The 19189-nt window shown below is 33.1% G+C and overlaps 1 protein-coding gene across 2 annotated transcripts in view; it reads right to left on the reverse strand.

Moving 5' to 3' along the window:
- Positions 1-19189, reverse strand: part of LOC118185923 (uncharacterized) — a 115658-nt gene that overhangs the window by 27284 nt on the left and 69185 nt on the right. For both annotated transcript variants that reach the window (XM_085809742.1, XM_085809741.1), the window contains 2 exons: positions 14370-14424; positions 312-354 (listed from right to left, as the gene is read on the reverse strand). In XM_085809742.1, the coding sequence (XP_085665868.1) occupies positions 312-354; positions 14370-14424 (98 nt within the window). The remainder of the gene's footprint in view (positions 1-311; positions 355-14369; positions 14425-19189) is intronic.

Here is a 19189-nt window from a genome sequence, read left to right on the forward strand (position 1 = left end):
GCCAAGCACTTGAAAACTCTAAAGTTTTTTTTTTTTTTTTTTTTTTTTTTAAAAAAAGGCCATTAGTAAATGATATTTTCTTGATTCTAAATAGTTCCAAAATGACCATCCCACTTTATAACTTGACTTTCTTAGAATATATGCATTTCCTTTAATTCTCCGGACATATTTCAAAATGCATATTCATGTACTTAAAAGTATCATCAGAAATATTTTTAAATGTGTATCTATATATATATAAGCAAACATATAGAAACAGATACACACATGGCTTAGTCCACAGAGTTAAATTTATATAGAGAAAATTTTACCTTGGTGGACATGGCACTCCTTTGCGGACACTAAATGCAAGTCCTAAATTAATAATAAAATAATTCAATTTTCAAGACGTTATTGAAACAGACATACATTTAAATGCATGTTTAATAAATCAGAAGTATCAATGATCAATTTTAATTATTAAAAAGTTTCATTTCTTCCTTTTATCTAGCACTTTGAAAATTAAAAATTTTCCATTTAAAATATCATATAAACAGTCAAACTCCACTACAACACCTGGGTTCATTATAAACTCACATTTGTCAAATTAATATTACACTGACTACGAATAAGTATTTGGACACCTGTGATAGAAAAGAAAAAATTCAAAATCAATAGTTGGTAGAGCCTCCACGAGAGGCAACTACAGCGTGGACCCTCCGGGGCATACTTTCCACAAGTCTTTGTATGACAGCTAGTGGTATTTTCTTCCACTCGGCTTGGAGAAGACATAGAAGTTCCTTCACCAATTTTGCACGGGTAGTGCACCCCTGAATTCGGCTATGCAACTCGTCCCAGAGGTTCTCGATAGGGTTCAGGTCTGGACTCTGGGCAGGCCAGTCCATTCGATGAACTCCATTGGCACCATACCAAGCCTTGGTTAACGTCGAAACATGACAACTGGCATTGTCGTCCTGAAAGTAACAGGGGTCCAACCCGTAAAACTACCACAACGTAGGAAGCACATTGTCATCCAAAATAGTGCAGTAGGCATCGGAGTTGAGCTTACCATGAATGGGGACCAAGGGTCCCAGCCCACACCAGGAGAAACACCCCCAGACCATAATTCTCCCTCCGCCGATGTGCTTCCTTACAGATGCTTGTTGAAACTCCTCGCGGATGAGGGCCATCGGTTGGGTGCGGTTCTTCCGAATTTCTCTGGACAGCACTCGTCGGTCTCTATCTCCCAGTTTCGCTGGTCTGCCGACTCGGGGCACATTCCGACAATCACCGCTCACCTTCCACTTCTTAATCACATAGGCCACTGTCGATTTTGGGTCCTTCAGATCGCTAGATATGTCCCTTAAAGATCGGCCACATTTGTGATACCCGATAATTATACCTTTCTCGAAATCAGAGAGCTCTGAACTGCGAGGCATCTTGCATGCGACTAAAGCCGATGCTGTTTCCTACACGATATATACCGGCGGAGTCCGTGACGTACCTTAGGACCGCAGATATCGTCACTTGCATAGGTGTCCAAATACTTATTGGTAGTCAGTGTATAATATCCATCCAATTTCCAGTTCCCCCCCCCACAGATAACATGATTTTGAAGTAAAATTAATTTTGCTATTTTATTTTAAATTATATGTTCTTTAGTTAATTTCATTTTGTTAACTTTCTTACACTTTTAACTGAGAAAATCCTGAATATGGAAGTAAAGCTTTTACTTATCAAAGTAATTTTAATATGATGAAAATAACATTTACTAATTAATGTACATACTATTTTGGAGATAAACTTAGTTCCATACCCATATTGATGTAAAGCAGAATTAAATAAAATATTGCTTGACTTGTCAGAAAAAGTTCTACAAATGTCTAGAGTAGATTAAGATAATTCAGATCAAATAAAACTTAAAGAGAAAAATTATGCTAAAAATCTCTATGGATGGGGAATAGAACTTGCACAATTTAAGTTTCAAATAAATTTCATTTACTGGGAAATAGTTTCCTTAGTAAAGGCTGAAAATTATAAACCAAGGGATTTGGTGACTACCAACTGATGAGTCAAAAAATAATAAAAAAATAAAAAACCAGCAGAGTTGGTATCAGAACTACTGCAAGAAATGCTATGAAACTGAAAGAACTTTCAGCCAAAAAGGGGGATTTTATCTTTGATAGGCATCTATACTGCAAATTAGATACTGAAAGGATACTGAAAACTTAAAATGAATCAAAACTGTTTTCTTGCCTTCAACTACAGTTTCAATCCTGCAACCTATGGACCAATACATGATCAGAAACTTGAAGTATAATTAGAGAAACTAACCTGTTTAAAGCATTTTGGATAAAAACGGTAAAATACAGATTATAATGTTTTGTTTCTTGACATAATGTTAGCACTAGCAAAATTCTGGTGACATGCTACAGAATTAACCATCTGATATTGTTTCTATCACTCTAGTCTGGCAAAACACATTGAAAAATACAATATAAAAAGATTTGCTTAATTTTAAGTGAGTAGAAGAAACTGTATTTCAATTCGACAATGTGACATAGAGCTTTTCAAACATGTCATGGCAGCGTTGTTACATACAAAGATGCAACTGATAAAAATATTATGACAGAAATTAAAAAGAAAAATACTAAGATTCTTACAAAGCTGATAAAAAATGGATGAAATGCAGCTCACAGAAAGTAAACTCCCTAACACAATGGATGCTAAAGGTGTGATGCATATTACTAATAAGACTTCATAAAAGCTGAAGAACCAAACATGATGGAGTCTTCAATTTTTGGACATAATTATGGTTAAAATTTTTCTGAAATCTGTATCACACCAGCAGAAAATTTCATTATCTTTGCACTCAGATGATAAATAAAAGCTAAAAGTAAATTCATTTATATTTTATTATTCAGTTTTAATGGTTTAATATTTTTAATGAATGAAATCATTATTCAAAACTAAAAATGTATTTTAGATACAGATGTGTATTTCAAGGAAAGGGTCCAAACCTTGATTTTTTAGGCTAAATAATTCATCCTGTAAAATTATTAACCTATTATGAAATAGAAAAAGAATGAAAAATAAATTCAATAATTGCACATAATATTTGTAATCAACTCTTAATAGGATTTTTACAGTTCTTATTCACTTTTTTTGGTAGATAATGCTAATCAGTCAGTCAGTATGTGTATGAGTGAGAGAGAAAGAGATTGAAAATAAAAGTGAGCGCGAAGGAGATTTACAAGTAAATTTTTTACACTTTTCTGTTAGATAACTGATTTTTATCAAATCGCATAAAATATATCAAACTTTGGCCCCTTGAATTAGGTTATATCAGAAAATTTCTTGTGTTTAAGCTATATTTTGTTAAATAGATATTCAGTACATAATCTTTAACATTTTCAATAAAGGGTACTTAGTACTTTTTCTTAGAATCATACTGCAATTAAGATACATGTGAAACTTCATAAATATACGAGATAAAATTCAAATCTTAATTTGTAACAGCCCTTAAAGTTTCCTTTTCTATACTAAAAGTAGTAAAATACTTGCGATAAATCTTTCTGACTGTGCATCATTAAAAAATTAATAGCTATCATAATAACTTTTCATAGCCTTTGAACCGTACGATTTTTATAGCATTTTCTGAAAGATCAGCGGATTCACATTTATTCAGACTGTTCAATAATAGACAAGGATACTGGAGTTGGTACACACAGCAAGTTTTTAGTCTAAAGGGGAAATTTGCCCAGTAGGGTTATTAATTTCATTTTAGCATTTTGCTTTGATTCACTATAAATGATGAATCACTTTTTAAATTGTTGCCACAAAATATTAGAGCCCTGTATTATATTTAAAGAAATTAAATAATGAAGAATCTGCATAAATGTATGCATGTTTCTCGCATTGTGATAAAGCAGCGGTACCTACAGCCATCATGTTTTGAATAACGTATGTCTCCACTCGAATATGGGTATCTGGAAGCCAAAATTTGGGATTTGTTTTATTATCTATTTCATATTTTGTAAAGCATTTATGAGTTTTTTATCAAGAAACTCAACAATTTCAAAGCAAGTAATGGCAACACTGTACGGGAAAAAAAATTATCTCCAGTGCACAAGATCATGTATCCAAAATTCTAAAGATATGCTCTTTTAAATATTTTGTGATACTGATGTTGAATTGAATTTTATGGTTTAACCCTTTGAGAGGCACATTGAAAATTTTTCAGCTTTTAGTGAAATTAATTGATAACTAGTACCTTTGAGCTTTCTAAATGCGAAATGTATCGAAAAAGCAATTTTGCACACGTTGGAAGGGAGGTGGGTGGTGGTTTAGGTAAATCTGCAAACATTTTGGGCATTGATTTTTACAACAAAATAATACATATAAGTATAATTATTTATGGTTTCTGGTCAAATACTAATAAAAATATAATTTCTGAAAATTAACTTCATAATTTAAAAATATAGTCAAATAATACTATTTATTCTGGTCTTTTTTCAGGAGAGGATGCTATTCTAAATGTATAAATATATGAAGAAAATGCAAAAAATGTGAAATTTATAACATTAAATCTTCGTATTTTCATCAAAAATAGTATATTAAAGTTATCTAAAATATATGTTATTATTCACACAGCTTTACAAATTACGAAGCTTTTGAAAGCATGTGATGCCTTTCTGATAATTACATACTGGTACAAAGCAAAAAGACACAGCTATCTTTAGAAAAAGAGGCTAAAGGAATGAAAAGTTCCTATTCAATCTTTTATTTAATTTTTCTTCCCTGAAAGGAAAGGGCAATACCTTCTCCCCAAACTTAGAATACACGCCTCCTCTTGCATAACACAGAGATCACATTACACACTAAAAATCAGAAAATACATATGAAAGTTTTAGCTCTAAGATCATATAACACCTTAGCAATCAGAAAATACATAGGAATATTTTAGCCCTAAGATCATATTACACTTCAGCAAACAGAAAATACCCAGGGACATTTTAGCTCTAAGAGGTTTCAGTAGAAAACCACATGTTGTATTATTAAAAAAATGTAAAATTTATTACTGATTTCTCTTGATATTAGTGTTTTTACAAATAAAAGTATGTAAATAAAAGTTCATAAGTAATACTTGGGTAACTAGATGCAATTTTTACGGAGTTAGCGAGAAAAATTGAAATTTTTTCTCTTTGTTTGTTCAAAGTTTAAGCATATCTAAAACAATACAGAAAAAAAGGCTGTTTTGTGCTGCCATCTGTTGGTTCTTTCAAGTGCTAAAAACATAACACAGTAAAACCACTGCACAACTGAGGAAAAAATTTCTTAACATGTGGTTTCAAAGGTTAACTTTGCATCGCAAAGAGCTAAGTACGAAGAATATGTTACTTAATAAATAAAGATAACACACAAAATGTTAAAAAAACGCTTCTTTGGACATAATATAAAATCTGAAAGCTTTCAGATTTTTTTTTATTCCAAAGCAGATGATGCTTACACCACTAGTTTTGATGAGGAGTAAAAAGGAATTCATATGACCTAATAAAAAAATTATTATTGTCAGACCTCCTTTTCTAAAGCCATCATCTTCTCAGGTGCTAGTTCTGTACTTGTCTGCAAAAGAACATGCAAAAAATATTCTTGCCAGTAAAAGAACATGCAAATAAGGTTCTTGCCAGTAAAAGAACATGCAACCTGCAAGGTATTTATGAATAATAACATGAATTCTCTGGAAAGCTCAACAACTTTACAGTGGGTGCCAGATCTTTATCGAGAAGCGAGAACAAAGGTGCACATTTCTTTAAAAAAAAAAAGAGTATAAAAGCAAATGTCCTCCACAACCCCACCAGTGGCTGAGTCATTAAGACTTGAATACTGACTGTTCTACCCAGGTTAAATCACAGGGGAATAAACTGGCTGCATGGTTAGTTTTCACAGTTTTCCCCATGTGCATTGTGAATATGAGGTATATCTGCTTAGAAAATCTTCTGCAAACACATTCCTCTCCTTAGGCAGATAGTTCTCATGTACTCTGCCATGTTGAAATAGCATATGTGAATATGTGTTTTACAGAAACACAGAAATTTTCTTTCTGCTAAGACTGATAAACATAAAATTTATCAATATTTATGGCTCTGAAGTTTGGCAATGTTTACCACACAAAGGATATACAGAATGGCGTTTAGTATCATCTGGATACGGCGTCTAGTAAATGTAAAATTCATGCTATAGAATTCCTAAATTTAAGAAATTAATATTACAAAAAATATGGTGATCAATATGGTTTTACGCCTCAAAAGAGTACTGAAGACACTTTTTTATACTTGAATACAATTGTTCAGACAGGTAACAAGAAAAATTGGCACACAATTTTGGGTTTTTTTAATATAAAAGACATCTTTGACCATGGTGGCCTTGTATTCCTGTATTTGACATTATGGTGGCCTTGTATTCTCAATCTTCTTAAAAAAGTGAAACATCTGACAAATATTTTTTTTGTTTGCTGCTGACTTTCTAAATGATCGAATGGCCAAATTGCAGCTGATCTCGACTTTTGCAATTCGTTGCCTTGAAAGGAGTTGCCTTCAAGGCTACTTTATGGAATACTATTAGAGTACAAAGTCCATAATCCTGACGTCCATTATCCGGAATGATCTATAATCCGGACCTCAAAGCCACAAACTTTTTTTGTATGCTTTATGCATGCATGTTTAATATATAACGGATGGTATAAGCTAGGCTAAAATTATCTTTACTGATTCTAAGGCATTTCAGTTAATGTTGCAGATTGCGCTGTTCCTTAATCTTCTAACTGGATCCGGCTTATTATTTTTTGCAGACTGTTAGAGCAATTTTATAAAAATTAAGCTTGAACTTTCAATTATGTCAAAAAGAGTTTCTGATTCTGGAGATGCCAAAGGATCTACAAAGCAAAAGCATGTTTCGATGTCCATCAAACAAAAAGTGGAATTGCTGCAAAAAATGGATAAAGGCATATTCGTCTCAAAATTATGTGAGGAGTATGGCATTGGAAAGTCCACTGTATATGTATTACACAAGAAAAAAGAAAAAGGAACATTTTGAATTTTTTGTGGAAGCATCTTGAACAACTTACATTGAAAGAAATGTTTAATAAAGTAAAAAAATAAATATTAAGCTTTTTTTTTTGTAACTTTTGATACCCTTTAGATCATAATTGCTCTTTATTTCATAAATTACGGTTTCATATTTTTAATCGTATAATTTCTGCATGCCATCCTACCAGATTTAAATTGATGATCTATAATCTGGAAAAACTCCTAATCTGGAATCGCCAAAGTCCCGATGAGTCCGGATTACGGACTTTCTACTGTATTAACGATCTCCTACCAAAGCCAAAAAATCTTCTTGTTTGTTGCGATACTATAGCCTTTATAAATGGTATCTTGGTTTGCTTTCAAAATAGGTATCTTCCTATTACTTTTTTCCATGTGTACGAGACTTTAAACCTCATCTCCAAATTGTCAAAAAGTTTTAAATTGGACTTTAATCCTGATAAAGCCAGAGTTATGATTATTGAAAAGCAGATCGTTTGTTATGATGCATTTCAGTTATTTCTTGATGGAACATTATTTGCTAAGGTAAAGCAAATGAAATATCCTGCGGTTTTCCTCGATTGTAAATTTTTCTGAAAGCAACATTTAATTTACGTAGAGAAACACAATAAATTACAGCATGGATTAAGTCCAACTGCATGCAACACATACAGTATTAATTTCAGTGTACACTCACTCATCTATAAGCAAGGAATTAAACCCTTCATGATGTACAGCTCTAGAATCTGGTGTATCGCACTTAAAAAGAAGATAAATTACAAATATCTGTGATGCATTCAAAGACTGATACTTCAGCAGGTCATTTGTGGATATCGTACTATAAGTTATGAGTCTGCTTATGCAGTTTCTGGTTTTCCTCCAATCGACATTGCCATTCTTCATAATATTGCTTAAGGGAGAATCTTTCTGCTTCCTCTGTCTCTAGTTATGATTGTGTTTAGCTTCCATCTGCTCTTCCTCATCCTTCAGAAAGAAATGTTGCTAACGTCATTCAATTTAGCAATAAAATCGTCACTGATTTCCCTGTAACTTGCTATACTGATGGCAGTAAATATGATGGCAAAGTTGATTTCATATTTGTTGTCTTCAGAAATGGTCTTGAATTCGGGATGAATGCACATTTTCCATAGATGAACTTTTGTGCTTGAATTTTGCCATCAAATGGATTACTGAACAAAATAGTGCTGTTTTGGACTATCTCATTTGTACCAATTCCCATTCATCCCTAAAATGTACGAGGGCCATCCAGGAAGTAGATTACGTTTCCGTCTGTGTCCGCTAGGGGCGGGGCTAGCGCGGTCATCTTGGGGTCAGAGCGTTGCGCAGCTCAGTCTGCATCTAGCCGTGCTAGTGAGAGGTTCGTGCTGTGCTCCGTTCAGATACTGTGACGGTTTGAAATGTCTGCGTTAATTGAAAATCCCGCGAGCTGCGAGGTGCGCTCAGTAATAAGGTTTCTGACTGCAAAAAACTGTAAACCGATAGAAATCTATCGGCAGCTTCGTGAAGTGTATGGGGACAACATTATCACTGAAGGTGGAGTGCGTCAGTGGGTCATAAGATTTCAAAATGGCCGAACCAATGTTCACGACGAAGATCGAAGTGGGAGACCCAGCATAGTGACCGCCGAACTTCTCGAAAAAGTCGATGCTAAAGTCCGTGAAAATCGAAATTTCACAATAACGGAACTTTCTTTGAGTTTTCCACAAATTTCGCGAAGTTTGTTGCACGAAATCATCAGCGAAAAGCTTGGTTACCACAAGTTTTGTGCAAGATGGATTCCAAAAATCTTGACAGAGGACCACAAAAATCAGCGAATGGCTGCAGCGTTGAACTTTTTGGACGCTTACCATAAGGATGGTGACTCTTTACTCGATCGCATCGTTACTGGTGACGAAACATGGGTGACCTATTCCCTATTCCCAGCAATGAAGAAGTGGCTGGCTATGCAGTGTTTTGATGACGACGCACAGCTGCAAGAAGAGGTAACGAAGTGGTTGAAGGCGCAGGCGGCCGAATTTTTCGACGAAGGAATTTCCAAGCTCGTACATCGCTACGATAAATGCCTTAATTTGTATGGTGACTATGTAGAAAAGTAGTATTTGAGTGTGGCTTTCATCTGTATATAATAAAATTTGTTTCCTATACTTTGTTTATTTTTTTATTCCAAAACGTAATCTACTTTCTGGATAGCCCTCGTATTTCTTTGTCTAACAACATAATCATCAAAATTCAAAGACAACTTAAAGAAACTAAAAGATAAAAACATTTTGGTTGCTTTTACATTTGTGGAAATACGGGTTGTTGTTGGGAATCAAAGAGATGATCTTCGTGCCAAGACTGCCACCAAGCACGAAACTGATGTTCTTGTCAATATCCATAAATCCTTTCATAAGAAGGTCATGAGTGATAGTATTGTGGAGTTGCGTAATCAAGAATACATTACTTCAAATAAAGGGAACTTAACTAATACATTTTTTGCTTCCATCAAAATGTGATTGTCATGTCATCATTTTTTTTTACAAATTATAAAATGTCCCAATCCCTTACTGGCCACAGAAAATTTAAAAGAATCTGAGCGAATTTAAGCTGAGTGCAGACAATTTGCGATTGCAGTGTCAGTGGTGAGGAAAATGTTAAATATGTCCTTTTTCTATGCTAAAAATATGACAATGAAAGAAAGATCTTGAGACTGCCGCTGAAAAATATTAACTGGCTTCAGGATTTTCATCAGTTTATTTGAGAGAAACAACCTTTGACTATTTTTGTCAATTCATTGTAAATTTTTGTAACCCTTCATAATTTTGTTTTAAATTTTTCCTTTACTTTTTTTTATTCAGTTTCATACTTACTTCTGTAAGCCCCATGTGATACTTTGTGGTACATGGGGAATTCATTGTGTTTTTAATAATAAAAAAAGAAAAAAGCTTGACTTCTGTACATGCAAAAGTGACTGAGGTAATCAAATTTTGAGAACATGTTTAGGGGTTGAACACAAATTGAAGACTGCTTAACTGCTTGAAAACGAAACATAGTTTAAAAAAAAAATTTTCACGTGAATGGATCTAGTGACAAGCACTACTTTGCAGACTTTTATGAAATATTGTTATCGATGCAAATTTTTCCAAAAGGGATACCTTATTCACAGAATTTACATTTTAGAAACAATGGCAGGCATAAGTACTGTCATGACACAAAACAAGATTTGCATAAATTAAAAATGAAGAATATTTGCAACCCAATAACTTTTCCCCCTTTTCTCTACAGCTGTTAGATTATAAGCCTAAAGTCTTACCTTACAGTAGTGTAAGCTGTAGAGGGAGCTGGTCTGCTACGGATGCATAATTTGGAGGTGCCAATTTCATGTGAAATAATATTCGATGGACCATCTTTATTCATTCAAAATTTGAAAATTGCGAGTATCAACTAAATTGTGATCTTGGTGCATTAAACCTACTGGGAAGGGGGAGTAACGAGATTAAGCAATTCTTTCTTTCCAAATGCAAGCGATATCTGTCAGACGCAAATTTGTAAGACGAGCGACATTTGTTTATGCCCACTGTGGTGCATAACTGGAATATGAGCTAAGTTCGTTGAGGGCCATCAAAAGGTTAATAAGGAAGAATTCCTCAGTTAGAGAGAAGTGTTTCAAAATTTTATTGCCATCATTATTGCTAAAGAAACGAAACAGGAACGTGGAAGGTGGGTCCTGTTGACGTTTTGCTATTTGTTCTAAATACAGTTCTTGAGATAATGTATTATTGCTAAGAATTTTTTTCAAAATTGCTGTGTTTCTAGTTGTGATAGGAGTTTTTTTAAATAAAAGTCATTTTAGAACTACAAATGTTTAATTTGCATTTAAGAAATAGTTCTGTACTATCAGCATAGTACTCTGTAATAGGTGGCTTTGCAAACAAATATAATAACACAGTTTTAAAATGATGGAATTAAAATGTTTTTCAGAAGCAAAGGTACATTTTTAATTTATTTTCCTTTATGTCATTTTTACATTCAGTCATTTGCTTATACAAAGAGGAAAGACAAATTCAATGACTGCCTAGGCAGACACACACAGGGTTCGCCCCGAGCAGCAAATGTTTTAGCTATGTACAGGGTTGCCACTCAAACAGGAGAATGAAATTCCCTTACTTTTCCAGGTTTTCCAGGTATGTTTCGAGAAAATTCCAGTCTATCCGTGTAATGTACGTTTGCTGTGCTAAGAGGTAAATTAATTATGGTATGACTTGTATTGTGTAGCAAATTCACTTAATTATTCAATAAATCCCAGAGGACATTTATTCTTAATTATTCTTGGTACACTTTGTTTGATAATTTTGTTTACTTTTCCGCTTAAAAATACTTAATAAAATTTAAGATATATACATTGGATAACAACTGTACGTTTTATTTAATTATTACTCATGATCATCCCCAGTTCAACACGAGGCTAATCCGGTTCTTATAAATCACAACGCAATGCTAAAAGTTAGGTTAGATTTTAGGTAAATTTAATTTGTGTGAGGTGTATTCTTAAAAGGCACCTTAACACTTGAAAACACAAATATAATTATAATAGGAGTTGTTTTCTCCACTGAAGATTGAGATTAGAATCTGCCCAATCTGGAATAAAATAAGGCTTTTTTTGCAGACATTCTACAACTAAACGAAAGAAAAAATTCTATTTAATGATATTTTTTTACTACATTAAGGTATTTTATATTTATCTCGCAGCATACATAAGGAAAAAATATGTGCATTAAATTTCGTGATGTCATCATACTGCTCAAATTAATTTCAAGATTATGCCAGAGAAAATTTCCTGAAATTTGGAAATATTATTTACTAATGATAAATAAATTTAGAGGGAAGAAGCAACATTAAATGATATGAATAACATAAAAATAAAGATATCCTAGATGATTGATTACTATTTTTTTATTTTACTGCATTAAGGTATTTATTAAAAAGAAAAGAAAAGAAAAAAAAAAGATTTTGCGGTAAAATCCTAGTATACGATACGGCCTTCGCATGATTTTGAAAATTGTCGCCAAGAACAAAATGACCTGTTTACTGCTCATCATCATGTCGCCAAATCCCACTGTACCATACATGGAGATTATTCTGACCAAAGAACATCTATGTAAAAAGCGGAGGGAAAATTTGCCAAGGGATTTGACGACGGAACAGCCAGAATTTCCCTCTCCGCAATGTGTACAGGAAATTGAGAAACACGTGTTAAGAAGAAACGTTCTTTGACAAAAAAGAAAACTACGAAAATCAGTTTTTAAATTATTGCGAAAAGTCCAAGAAGAAACGTTTTATCAAAGAACGTTTTTTCTTGGATTTTTCGCAATAATTTTAAAAACGGATTTTCGTAGATGTTTCCCCCCTCAAAATAACTAATCCATGAATTAATTTACTTGCGCCAAAAAATATTTTCTTTTCCTTAAAGACATTTTAAACGATATTCATTTTATGAACTCTTGTTAACGTGACCTTTGAAATTCGACACCGGTTTCGAGCTTTGGTGACAGATATATCGCGCATGCACAGCTGTTTCCCGCTATGATGGAACCGAGTCACGTCTGTTGCAGAGAGGTTTTCCTTCTTTACAATACATATTTTTTTAATTCTAACCTTCATGGTACCGTATACTAGGATTAAATCCATTTTGTTTTATATGAGAACAGGTACTTTCTTTAGTTCATGCACTGCACATACGATTCTCGAGGTTACTGGAAACCAAAAGTTGCGAGAAACTTGCTTTGCCTTTCTAAAAAGACAATCAAATTGGAGCTGTGAAAATTGGCTCTATGCCAACTGCCCGAATGACACTCACGTGATACACAATTCGCCAAAAAAGTGATCTCTTCCGACGTCGGCGCAAAACTCGCCTTTTTTGGCGGGGTCGTTGTATGAAATTCCCTGACTTTTCCAGATTTTGACTAAAACACTTAATCTCCCTGACTTTTCACTGAATTTTTTGGTCAATTTCCGAATTCCCTGACTTTTTCCGGTTTTCCAGGTAGCGTGGGAACCCTGTATGTATCCTAGCTATATATATAGCTATGCAGTCCTAGCTATATATATATATATCTCACACCTTCAATCTCTGATTTATCATTTAAATTGAAGAAATTTACAGAATAAAATATAGCATTTCTAAGACAATCATCAACCATTCCAAAAGATTTGGATTTCTATGAAGACGATTGCTTAAAATCAATGATATTTAAAGCAATGTTTTATGTATGTTTTCAGAAAGACTGATCATTTTAAGAGGTGGTCGTCTTAAGTTATCACACAAAAAATTTGACTATAAAACGATTGAACTACATTTTACTTTACTGATCCTACTTTTAATATGGTAAAAATTTTTAAATGTCTGATGCTGAATAGGCAAATCAAAATTCCTAAATAAGACAAGAATAAAAATATTACGAATGCAACACAGGGACAACACAAATGTTGTGATTATTAATAATTGTTATCCTAGAGTTTATAATCTTATCGAAAAGTGAATCAGCGTTCTTAAATATTGCAAATGAAATTTACTAAATCTACAGAAATGCATATTTTCCATAGATGAACTTTTGTGTTTGAATTTTGCCATTAAATGGATTACTCAAATGGAGAAGAAGGCAATGAATGGACAGAAAGTGTTAATTCATTACAGTGCTTAACACTGTACAAATGAATGGTACTATTTTCTAAGATGATCACTGAATGTATATCCTTTCTGCTTTGAAAGAAGCCTATAAACCACCTATGAAGACTTTTTCCTCCAGTATTCCAGATGGTGTTTATAGATTAAGGGGCTGTGTTATTTAAATCCTAATCCAGTTTTGCTATGGTTACCAGGGTCATTAGCTTCAACTCTGGCAAAAAAATCCATTTTCATCTGTTCGAGAATCCTGCCAAAATTAGCGCCCCGTAATTCTGACATCAGACATTGAGTGCAACAGCCAGCGCCATCCATTGCCAAATGACTGCATTCGTATTTCTCAAAATTTACTCTTAATCTTACTACTAAAAATCTCTAATGGATTTTTAAATCCACTTAAATAAGTGTTACTTAAATCACTACATCTAAGTTTCACAAAGCTTGAAAGATATATTTTAGATCGCCTGATTTCATAATTTTAGTACCTGACAGCACGGAGTTTGTATAACCAACAATCTTAATTTATCTTGAAATAACACTGTTACTTCAAAACAAAAAAACAAATTCTTTTACAGCAAGATTTAGGAATATATTCAATAATAATAATAATAAAAGAAATTTACCATGAGCTTGTCCTGGTCCATGGTAAGGGTCTTGTCCCAAAATAACAACTTTAACCTAATGTAAAGATTAACTAGTACACTTAAATGCACATATATTATTATATATGAACTGAAAAAGGAATATACATTACACTATTTTAATAAGATAAGCGCTATATCAGTTCTTAGGGGCTGACCTTAGAGCAAACAAAATAGGTGTGGCATTTAATATGTTAATATAACAAATTAGTAGTTATGACAATGATATATTCAATAGCAACAACACTGATCTTTTGAAATTGTGGATAATTTTTAACTGAAAATGTGAGCTACACATCTAATATTTATCAATATCTGCAAAATGAACATATTTATATTTCATATACAACCTTTCATCTGAAAGCATTAATCAAAACACATATTATAAAAAACTACAAAACAAGCAACACAAATAAAAAAAAATATTCTACTATCCACTAAAAATCATACACTGTTAACGAACTGCACACTACTTTGTAGGTCTAGGAAGCACAAATCTAAAATGTATTATGGGAAAGACACATTTAAAATTATGCATTATAAAAATTTCAATAAACAGACAAAAATCTGTAAATTCACAATTTACATATTTCCGTCTGTTGATTTCACAATTTAGTGGCTTGTAAATGACTAGCAACATAGTACACAAGCAAATCAAGTATTTATAATGCCTTTTGCAAACATAAAGAGGGGGGACAGAGCTACTCTTATGTAATGCATCTATATTTGTTTACTATTCCTGTTCACAGACTTTAGTTATACCAGGTGATTATAATTAAACTTCCCCTATAAACGACATCCTACAGAGCAAATGACTGAATGAAATGCAACAAAAGTTTGTATATTGGTTCTCACAGAATTTTGAAAAATAAATTTTAGTTCCAAAATGTCCACCAGAGGGCGTCTTTTCGGGAAAAACACAAAATTTAACACAATAAATGAGCAAAACGGAATACAGAAACAATATTAACAATCCAGAACAAGAGTTACAAGTAATAAAATGCAAACCCGAGAAAATCTGTCAGTTGCAAGAGAAAAATGTTGAGATCTGCATGCTTGGGAAAAACAGGAAGCCGATGTTTCCGGCTGTACTAATTAATGACAGTCTCTTTAGTTGAACATGCATTATTGGTGAGGCTAATTTTATGAAAACAAGGGGAATGCTTTTACTGCAGTTCCCAATTTTCGTCGTAGAAAGAACCTACGGCATGGACCAATGTCTACTAAAGGTATCCGGGCCATGATTAAGAGATTTGAAGAGACAGGGAAATTAGGAGTTCAACCTGGAAGAGGACGTGTAAACGTGTCACACCAGTACTTGTTGATGCTGTCAAGACAGCTGTTGATGCAGTCACAGACAGAGTTTGGGGGCAGTAGCGCGTGTGTGGTTTCTCGACAGGCTATTCTTACAGCACCATCCGAAAAGTATTCAGAAACATAATGCACTACTTCCCATACAAGACCCGCCATACTCAGGAGCTGCTTGATAGGGACAAGCCACAACGTCTCTCATTCGCAGTCAAGGCCTGTTTACACTACTGCGTACAAACTCGTTGCATCAACTGAAGACACGCCTACAGCATCTGTACAAACATTTCCACTGTCGTGTATCCGTAGATTATTTTCATTTTCCGCCCCTAGGTGTCACCATAATATTTTGGCGGCAAACAACCAGTTTGCGAGTTACTACGCTGAGCATCTGAATTTTTCCAGCTTAATCGAGTATTGTTTGTTTTGGATTTGATATGAATCCTGACGTAGAATGCAGAAAAGTTTTTTTTACTAAATTCCATGTTATTGGAAATTTTTATTTCTGCTTATGAACTGCGAAAGTAAAGTACGCTAGCAATTTTTAGATAAGAAGGTTATAAAGCATATTATGAACGTCACTAATTGCAGAAGAAGCTCAAGTAAATTTTAAAAATTTCTTTGTGTTTCTAGAAGCCTTAAATATAAATGAAATAATATATATATTATTAAAACTAAACTGTACTGTTACTGAAGAAATAAACAAATAAATAAATAAAATAAAAAAGTTAAATGAATTAAAAATAATTGATACTTTACAGAGCAACTGTAAAGAAAGGTTCACAATATTTACACAAAATTTGCTATGCTTGTATACCGCTGACTTCAGGGTCATAGCTGGATAATTTATTAGAAATCTCGTTTGTTTTAAAATGCACTATGGGCAGTTATATTTTATGCATAATCCATAAAATATTATTTTTAATTTAAAAATTTTTAATTTATATCTCTTTTTACAGAAGCAGTTACAAAAATAAGCTTTTTCTCTTTATATATACATACATTAGGTAAAGAAAATGGAAATATTTAATTAATTAATTCCTGCGCTGCTGGAGAGGGCTGAATTTAAAGCAATTATTATAGCAATTTTTTCTTAAAAAAATGTTTAGGGCATTAATACTGTCTCATGTTAATTGGTAATGAAAGTTTAGAGCCGTAAACATCTTAAAGTCTGAGCACATGTATGTACATTCACATAAAAAAGAAACGAAAAATATATATATATATATATGTATAGGGTTTCAAAAGAATAAATACTTAATAAAGTTAATTTAAATTTAAATAATTCTCTTGCACCATTGCTGCAAGGAATGAAATTTGAATTTAACAAACATTCTCTATTCGTAAAAAGCAAATTTAAAGTTAATTAAATTTAAATGAAACTTAATACAAAGAAATAAATGATTAATTATTGCTGCGAACTAATCTACAATATCATTTAAATTCTGAGAGCATATGTAAATCAAGTGCAAGTATCAAAATCTATGAATAAACATATAATTCCAAAAATTTATTTATCCTAAAAAATTTATAAACATGCAGAAGCGAATAATAGGATTTTGATACTTTCACTTCATTTACATATGCTCTCAGAATTTAAATGATATTGTAGATTAGTTCGCCGCAATAATTAATCATTTATTTGTTTGCATTAAATTTCATTTAAATTTAACTAAATTTAAATTTGCTTTTTACAAATAGAGAATGTTTATTAAATTCAAATATATATGTACAGGGTATGCTTTAAATTCGTATTATATAATTTTTTAAATTTTTTACGGGGAAAATTTAAATAAATAAAAGCATAAATAAAACAATATATTTACTGCATATAATAATAGAAATAAATTATAAAACACGAATATAGATTAAATTGGAACAAAAAGCTAAGAAAGTTGCAGACAGGGTGCAAAAACGTATGGGATTCGAACTGACAACAAAAGTCAAATATTGTTACCGTCAGCTTTACCACTAAGCTTGCATCACACGGGAGTCGTATACATATTTGGGCTTATATACATCATCAAGTAAATCCATTCTTAAAACTAAAATTTTTGGGTCCTATTTCAGTGTTCTATCATCTAAAAAATTCACCAGAGTTTGTTCTTCAGCTTCTAGTACATTTTTTACAAAAAAAACATTATCTTTTAAAGTGGCGTTCCGATTGAATTCAAACGGGCTGCTAAAAATATATTTCATGTGCTTACAAATATATGTTAGCCAAAAAGATATATATATAAATAAAGAAATACAAATTTAACATACTCTTTAATGCAGTGGAATATTTAAAAGGCTATCAAATTTAATTTATAATTAACGTTTTTAGTTTTTACCTGTTTCAAAAGAAAAAATAGCAAATCTTTTAATCATATCTAATTTGCTATAGCAGTTTGATATAGTCAGACATTCATTTTCAAGGTAATGAATGTCTGACTATATGGTAATGAGTACAAGGTAAATGAGTATGTAGAACTAGGAAATAACTGTCAGGACAAATTTTGCTATTTCATGGACTTTGAATTATAATTTTTGCCACTGATTTTCTTGAACGCCTGATTTTATCTGCGAAGAAGTACTGTAGTTGCAGTTATCTTATTTTTCTTATATTTTTTTAACTAAATTCAGCTGATTGCTGACTTTTTCAGGACGCAGATTTCTCGCTATAATGTTAATTCAGAAATAAATATTTTTTAGCAAAACATTCTTCCCTAAGCAAGCGTTCATCCCTACTTCTGCCACCATTAATTTTTGGTGACGACACCCGATTGCTCCTTTTTTACCACGTGATCCCAACGCATCCGCAGACATACGGATAGAAGTTGAACATTGTTGAACTCCATCCATACGTCATCCGTCACCGCACATCAATCGGATTGCAGATGTCAAAGTGAATTCGCTTGCTGATTGGAGAAACGCATACGCAGCAGTGGAAACGGGCCTTCAGTTTTATCAGCAGAATGACTGTTGATCTGTCATGGCCTTGGAATAATCTGTGGAGCAACGAGGCTCATTTCTACCTCAATGTGACAGTCAACACAAAGAATTACCACATGTAGGCTATGGACCATCCACAGATCCACACTGAAATTCTCCTACAGCCTCCAAAGGGCCATTCTTTGAGGAAATCGGTGAATATGTAACATGTTCCATTATGGGATATTGGTACAGTGACATGCTGCAGATGATTGCTGTGCCGCAACTACAGTAAAGCCGGGTCCTTACATTGACAATTTTCATGTAGGATGGTGCATGAAAATGGTCGATGGTCATGCAAGATGGTGCATGGTCACCCCACATATCCATATGTCCATGAAGCTGCTATTGCTCCAACACTTCATAGAGGAATGTGTTATTAGTCACTCCTTTCCTAATCCCTGGCCACCACGTTTGTTGGATCTAACTCCATGCGAGACGTTGAATGACTTGAAGAACTCCACAACGCTTCATGTGCGAAGCCCTGCAACTGATCAGTTACAATCTGCTATTGAATACAC

Source organism: Stegodyphus dumicola, chromosome X2 (genome assembly GCF_044657685.1).
Source record: "Stegodyphus dumicola isolate Sdum_Otavi_A_Nest chromosome X2, ASM4465768v1".
In the NCBI taxonomy this organism is placed as follows: domain Eukaryota; kingdom Metazoa; phylum Arthropoda; class Arachnida; order Araneae; family Eresidae; genus Stegodyphus; species Stegodyphus dumicola.